Source organism: Cicer arietinum, chromosome 7, assembly GCF_000331145.2.
Source record: "Cicer arietinum cultivar CDC Frontier isolate Library 1 chromosome 7, Cicar.CDCFrontier_v2.0, whole genome shotgun sequence".
Lineage (NCBI taxonomy): Eukaryota > Viridiplantae > Streptophyta > Magnoliopsida > Fabales > Fabaceae > Cicer > Cicer arietinum.
The window spans coordinates 54863190-54871893 of NC_021166.2; the positions used below are offsets into that span (position 1 = coordinate 54863190).

Genomic DNA, 8704 nt, shown 5'->3' on the forward strand with positions numbered 1-8704 from the left:
CTAAAATATAAATCATTAATAATTTCTTTAACATATATCTCATTAACTACTAAAATGAAAAACATTAACTACTATCATTTAATAGTTAATGAAATACTCTAAAATGATTAATAATTAAAAAAGTGTTTTTAATTTTTTGTTCAAGTTTTTTTTAAATGTTTTTTTTGTTGAAGAATATACCTTATATATTCCAATAACACAATTGTTATATATTTAAGACATGAGGAAGTAACAAATATCAAGGTTCTGTATTTTTTATCACATATACGTACATTTATAGAGGAAAAAACAAAATTTAGAAAGGTAACTGTGTCACGGGACAAGCAAAACCTACAATCATTTCTTAAAAAACCTTTATTTAATTTCCTAGATTTTTAAAAAGATCTAGATCGATCTCTTCTCACATGCTCACCTCTGCTCCATTTTGTTTTCAATTTTTTATGTTTAATATCTTATTAATATACACAACCATGCACGAACCAGTGACGGAATCACAACGAAGCTAGTAGACATATGAGATCGAAACGATAATATTTTATAATATATTATATTTTATAAAATAATATTAAAAGAAATTATGTAGATTGTAAGTAACATGAGTGAGAAGCTAAAAATTTATTAAATTGTTTTCAATCAAAGAAAGATTCGGCAAAAGAATCGAACTCAAAATTACAATCGTCTAAATTCAATAATTGCAAGTATTCATCATAGAGTTTCTCTAGCATACCATGATCGTTACACGTGTCAAAAAATGATCCGGATTCAATCTCGTTGACTAAGTCATGGTCATCACTTGAAAAACCAAAACCATCATTTTCACCCATCTCACCAACCTCGTGAATTACATTGTTATTGTTGTTGTTGTTGTTTATAACAACTTGTTTTGTTCCTTCTTTTTCTTGACTTGCAATTGATGAATTTGATTCTAATGTAGAAGTACCACTATCCGTTCTTGGTAAAGTTAAGGCCTTAATCCTAATTGGTTTTGGTAAATAAACTTGAATTTTCTCTTCCTCTTGAATATTATTCCCATTCTTTGTACCTTTGTTCTTCTCACTCTTCTTTTGCTTATTGCTCTTTTTCTTTTTGTTGTTATTCTTGACTTGATGTTGTTTTTGTTCAAGATCTATCTCATCACATTTTTGTTGATCATTTTGCATTTTTTTGCAAAGATATGTGTTCCAATAGTTTTTTATTTCATTGTCCGTTCTTCCTGGTAATCGTCCCGCTATAAGGGACCATCTATTTCCGAGAAGTGAATGTAATCTAATTATAAGATCATCTTCATCTGGAGATATGTTACCTCTCTTTATATCTGGTCTAAGATAATTCATCCACCTAAGTCTACAACTTTTTCCACATCTAAGAAGACCTGCAAAATATTAACCACTTAATTAATTATTTATTTATTTAATATTTTTCACTAATACTAAAATTGATTAAATTAAAAAAAAAATCATTTTAAATTTTGCATATGAGTGATAGAGATGTCAAAACTAAGTAGAAACAAATTTTAGTTTTGTTTCTAGTTTTTGTTGGTTAGCCGACTTAATTTTTATAATAATTATAGAAAAAGTTGGAAATAAGATATGAATTTGAGAAAATTAATGAATATGTTACTATAGATGAATATTAAAAGAAAGATGGGAGAAATTCTTACCAGCTTTTTTTGGAAGTGATTTCCACTGGCCTTCACCATGAGCTTGAACATATTTTGTAAGCAATGTATCTTCTTTAGGAGTCCATGGACCTTTGTGTAAACCAACTTTGGCACAACAAGGGGCTCTTCCCATATTTTTAATTTTTTTTGCACACTAAAATTAGCCTCTCACTTATAAAGTGGAAATAGCAAAAGTATAATTAAACTAGAAAGTTATTCTCTATGCAAGAAATAGAGCACCTAAAGATCCCAACACATTGCTCTATTTATATAGGGTAGTCAAGCAGCCCCCTCTCTTTATTAACATAATTATTAATTTTACTAATATAAGCAAAAAAACAAACAAATTGTACGCCAGCAGACAGAGCTGGCTGCTATTGTATATCACTATCTTGTGTACGTACACCTTTGTCTTTAAAATTAATATTTTATTTTTAAAGTGTAAAGTAATTATTATTATGTATTAAATAAACATTTAAAGGTAAATTTTAATAAATTAAAAGAGTTTGCTGAAATAATAACTTAGTATTTTTTATAAGTTCTTTCTACTTGAAATAATTTTTTCCGAAAGATACTAAATATAGATATTTTTTACCGAATAAATTCAAATTCGATACAATATATTATTTGAATTATTCACACACTTTTCAGTTTAACTAGAAATGATAATAAAATTGTATATGTTGACATCCGTGAGTAAAATTGGCTTAATAAATACATATTGATAAAATAAACAGATATTTTAATTATTTATTGATTAATAATATTCAAATGAATATAATAATATCAGTACATATAAATATCCTTTCATTTAGTAAGTTGATAAAATTACCGAAATACACTATGATTGGAAGGAAGATTATGTTGTAATATATTTTATTTGTGTATTAGTGTATAATAATTTTTATAAGGGAGTTTTGTGATGCATTATACTTATCTGTTAATACATTTTTTTGTTAAAAGATGAAAATTCTATATAATTAAGAAAAATACTACATGATATTTTTTATAAGTATATTAATGAATATCAACAAACGCCCACTGATAGAATACAAATATCATTTTGAGTAGTAAATGACTATTATTCGTGCTCTGGATACCCTTTGTTATTCCTAGCTAACTCCAATCCTTATATGCCTATTCTCTCAAACTATTGAAGAACCTTATATAATTCCATTTATATATGAAAAAGACATACAATTTGTTGGATGTTTGTGACTAAAAAGACAAATTTGTTTGAACCAAAATAAATAAGTGAATTGGATTGATGGATTCTCTTATTGGCAGTATTTGTTTTCAGAATAAAATATTAATTTGTATGGTAAAGATATATAATAAAGGTTAAACTACTCTTTCACTTCCTTAGTTTATTTTTATTTTATTTTAATGTTTTAAATTTTTTTTTATTTTGATCATTTAATTATGCTTATGTTAATTAATTTGGTATTTTTTGTTAACTTTTATTAAAAAAAATTTAGTTTTATCATTTCACTCATCTTCAAATTCATAAATCTATAACTTTTTTTATTTCATATAATCTAAAAATCTAAAAAGTTCATCAAATTTATCATATTTAAATCTACCTATAGTCAAACACTAATAAAAAGATAAAAAAATCCCAAATCTAAATATCTTGATTCCGTAAAATTAAAAGAAAATCATATCACAACCTTAAAGCGATATTAATTGAGTAATTAAAAAACAAATGATCATATATTAGTGAAGAATATTGAATTTTTTTGTTTAGAATCCCTTAATGAATTAACAATTTTTATATTTTATTTTATGAATTTGAAATGTTATAGATTTGAAACGTTATTTTTTATGTCATAAGTTAAATGAATTTTCTAGTTTTTTAGATAAAAAAATATTATAAATTTTTTAATTTAAAAATTTACAAATAAGTAATATGAAAAAATAATCTAAATTAATATTTTTATATAAAAATTAATAGAATAATCAACTTAACTAACAAAAAATACAGATGAGACATCAAAACGTAACAAAAAATAATAAAATAAAACTAAAAAAAAATCAAAGGAATAAAATAATAATTTAACTTATAATAAAAGAATTCAGACTGTATCAATAAAAAATTGCAAATAATAGACCAACGTGAACCAACTTATTTGGCTTCATGTGATTTATAATATTTTATTACTACCCACGTGGAACACATTATGAGAGACCACTTAGTCGATTAGTCCGAAGCTAAGAGAACAATTAACATACATTAATTTTAGATCATCTTCAAAAAGGAATTTAAATAATTTATTTTCAGTAAAGTAAAAAGAGTAAATCATCAATTTTCACAAATTGGAATCACAAATTTGCTGAAAAAGATAAAAGTTTTCGCCTTTTGTGATATGTGGATTAGTGTGAGTGTGAGACCTCCATCAAATTACTTTCTCAACAGGAATAATGTGTTTTACTATGTGATAGATACTTCACATTATAAGGAGGTACAATTAACAAGATATTTTTTAGTAAAAAGTAATTAGCTAATTAACTTTCTTTTTTATTTTTAATTGTAAAATATATTAAAAACTCAAATTTTAGCACATAACATGTAAAGAATAAATAAAACCAAAATTACTTCATTTCAATTTTAGTCTATTTATTTTTATCAACTCACAAACTTAATCTCTTATTTTAAAATCTGACAAATTTGATATTTCATTATAATTTTTTCTCTTAGCAAAATTATTTGAGTTGCATATCTCACCAATCAATCATTTCAAATCACAACGTGAATTGAACTATGATATTTTTGAAAACGTGATGTGAAATATATATTAAAATACTCCACAAATTAACACCCATCCCCACAAATTAAATACTGCCAACGCCTACAATAAATTAAATTAATCATGGCTCAATTAATTCACATGGGTTCAGATTTCACACTCCATGGAGTTTGGATTCCGTATTTAAAAGGTTTATTTATGATAGAAAAAAGTAGTTTAATTGTTGAAATATTAAATATTTTTTACTTTCTATTTCTGTATTGCAACCGACTAAGAGAGAGGCCTGACACTAAAGGAAATAAATGTCCATTTTTGCCATGAGAGGACAGAGTTATAAAATAAATGCAATAGGGAATTTTTATCGTACATTAAAATATTAATATGTTTTAATATTATTAAAATTAAAAAATTATAAATTTCAATATTATAAAATTAAATTATTAATAATTAAATCAGATATTATTTATGTGTTAAAATTCTTAATTTAGTTAATTTTAATAAAAAATATATTAATGTTGAACAAATTAAAAAAACTATTAATAAAAAATTCATAATATTAATAGATATTATATTTTTTATTATACTGTAAAACTTGTTAATTCATGACCACTGAAATTTATTAAACCTGACTTCCAAAAAGAAAAAGAAACTTACAAAATTAAACCTCATATGTGAATGATTGTACCAAAAAATGGAAATGAATTTCAATAATGAGATATCTCGTATAAAAACTACATCTACATGTGATGTGAGGATCCACGTTTAAAGGAGATGTAGTCCCACTGAAAAATATCTTTACAAGTTACAACCATTATCTTCGTTTTTCAAAACATACCTATGACTAAGTTGGTATTTGAAAACGTTCCAAATTATTAATTATTATATTTAAATTCTATATTAAAAACTATTTTTCCAGATCTCATCATTGTAACATTTTATATTTAATTATTTTGATATTTCAGCATCTCTATTATAAAATATTATTCTTAAATTTTAAATTTCAATTTTCAAAACAAATTATATATATATATATATATATATATATACATATTTATTTATATTGTTGTTGTGTTTATCTTTTTTTTTTTCATGAACGTGTTTATCTTTTAATAAATTATATTTTTTAATTTTATTAATATAAAAATACGTTAACAAAGTATAATTATTTTATCTTATAGAAAAAGGTAAAGTTATTTTATATGCATTGTTGAACTAGTTATTTTTCTAGTCTTGTCTAATTATTCCGTAAAAAAAAAGTTTTGTCTAATTAAATAGGCTTTCTTTTTTGAGGAATTTAAATGGGTTATTTTAATAGAATATTTGTTCAAAAAGTTGATTAATATTTTTCGAAATAAAAAATCGATCATCTGGAAAATTTTAATTTAAATAAGGTGATTATTTTAATATTTTCTTAATATGTTAATTACGGTATCCAAAAGCATTAAGCGCATTATATATATATATAAATATATATATATATATATATATATATATTTATCAATTTATTAAATAATCAATATTATTCTTATATTTAAATATTATTAATACATATAATCATTTTTATGACTAAAATTTATAAAATTTAAAGATTTAAACTACTTTCTGATAGTATTCAAGTTTCTACAATAAAAATATAACCCGTATTTATATAAAAAAAAAAGTTGTACACTAAATTAAAAATAGTAATTTCTGTAATAATACAAGAAGAAAGATAAACAATAGTTACAATATTTTATAAACTTGATATTCTCTGGAGCATCAAAATAATTTAACATAAATTTCTCAGTTAGTTTTTAAAAATAAAAAAAAAAATGAATATTAAAATTTATATAAAAAAAATATTGATTAGAAAAATCATTTACATATATACGTACTAATAAATTCGTATTATATCTAAAGATTCTACTTTTTTTCTTATATTTATCATAATTTAATTATTTAATTTTAATAATTTCAACGGTTGATATCTATAACCATATATTTTTTTTAACTTCAAATAATCAAACTTGTCAAAGAAAAAACTTCAAATAATAAAAACATGTAGACCAATGTTTATAATTTTGGATTTTGGAACACGTCACGTTGAAATTAAGCGAAAGATTACGGCCACAGCATTTTAGAAAAATGTTCACCAATTTTGAAACCTAACATATTAAAACCAATGAGACAAATGCAGTATACATCATTGGCTTAGAAGAATATTTATTTAATTTTTTGTTATTACAAGCTAGGAGACTATATTACCATCATTATATTGACATGTTTGTTTGTATCTTCTAGCACGAGCTTTTTACTTTTTGACCATCGTTATCTCGCTTCCATTAATTCCAATAGGTAAAATTAAAATGTAGTATAAAAAAGACTCTTGTTTTCAAATGCCGGAAAATCAGCTTCGGAACAAGATTTTATTTATAAACAGTTATATTAATATTTAATTATTAATTTTGTTAGCTTATGATGATTTATCACTTTCAATTTTTCTAAACCGCCAAACTTCCTTGTCACTTCAGCACAATAAATGGTTGATATAGCATAGGCTTCTCATACCGTTTATTTTTCAAAGACTACATCAATCAAATTTTTAAAGTTTTGATTGATAAGTTTAAATATTTTTAATTGATAAATCAAATATATAATATTGTATTATATAAGTGGTAAGTTAGTAAATATAAACGTAAAACAATTTTAAAAATGCATGGCGGAAGAAGGGAGATAATATTTAGTAGATTTGGTTAGCTTTTTCATTTTTTTTTTTTACGAAATTCAAACTAAATTAATAAAAAATATCTTAATTTTAACTAGGTTTCTATGGTCGATTTTATCAACATATTTTTTTTTTTGAAAATTATATATCAAATAGTCATTTCTATTAACTTAGTTAGAAGTCGTCATTTGTAAATGTGACTTTCTTAAAGAAGTCTGAGTTTGCAAAGACGATTTTCTTAAGAATTTTTATTTTTTTGTTTGATGTGATTTGGAAAGTCTCCATTTCAAAAGGCGATTTCTATATATCTTTAGAAAATTGTCATTTCAAAAGACGATTTGGAGAAAAAATATATATATAAAAAAAAAAATCTTTAAGGAAGTCGCTATTGCAAATTCGAACTTGCTTAAAGAAGTCGTCTAGTTTGATATATAATTTTCACAGAAGAATATATATTGATATTTTTTTTTAAATTGGGGTAATAAAAAAAACCCTTGCTTTTTGGTTGGTAGTCCAACTTTAATAAATTATCTCTTATCCAAGAAATATAACAAATAAATTGTCAGTTGATATTTATTAAAATTAAGACACTCATTTTAAAAATTATAAAAATTCAAACACTATTTTGTTTACGATATTAAAACAAGTATATTAATTACAATAAAATATATGCTAAATACTACTTGTGATCCCTTAACTTAATTTCAGTTAACGTTTTAATCATTTATTTTTTTTTCTTCTCGATTTGGTCATTTATTTTAATTTTAAGTGACAATTTGATCTTTTATGTTTTAAAACATCAACAATGTTATCATTTTTTTTACAAAAATTTAAAAATTCATCAAAATTTTCAAACAAAATCTATAAAATTAATTATATTTTGTAATATAAAATAAATTTAATCAAATTCGTAACTCAAATCTTGAAATAAACTCATATTTGTCATTCTTTATTTGATGTTGTTGGAGATGAAAATATGAGTCTATTTAAAGATTTAAGTTATGAATTTGATGAAATTACATTATATTGACGATGATAATTAGTTTTATGAGTTTTGTTTGAAATTTTTTATGAGTTTTTTGAATTTTTGCAAAAAATAAGAATAATATTGTTGACATTTTAAAACATAAAATATCAAATTGTCACTTAAAATTAAAATAAATGACCAAATTGAGAAAAAAGAAGAAGATAAAAGACTAAAATGTTAACTGAAATTAAGTTAAGAGACCGCAGTTGGTATTTAGTCTAAAATATATTATAAAAAAATACTTAAATACACTTTAAGAATTCCATATACTATAGTAAAATATTTTCGATGCATCAATCACATGTGTTTCAAAAATTGTTTTTGATGCATCAATAGTTGAAGGCCACATTGCCTTCAGATGATCACCAGAAAAGTGTCATCATTGAAGAATTTTTAATATTATAAATGTAATGTAAATGTTAGATTTTATTTTTATATGATTGACTATTTTCCTCATCGTATCTTGTCTATTTAATGAGTATAGATATCTTGAAATCTCTTAAATGAGTGATGGAAGTAGGCTACTCTAATATTTATTTTAAGTGGATTTATCACTTTTGGTTCTA

At 22.9% G+C, this 8704-nt stretch overlaps 1 protein-coding gene across 1 annotated transcript; it reads right to left on the reverse strand.

Annotated features, from left to right (window-relative positions):
- Positions 1-591: 591 nt before the first annotated feature.
- On the reverse strand, positions 592-1907 carry LOC101488698 (uncharacterized). Its single transcript, XM_004510594.4, has 2 exons — positions 1661-1907; positions 592-1372 (listed from the first exon to the last, which is right to left on the reverse strand). Exons 1-2 carry the CDS (start codon positions 1791-1793, stop codon positions 630-632), a joined length of 876 nt encoding a protein of 291 aa, XP_004510651.1. The 5' UTR covers positions 1794-1907; the 3' UTR covers positions 592-629.
- Between the last annotated feature and the right edge of the window lie 6797 nt (positions 1908-8704).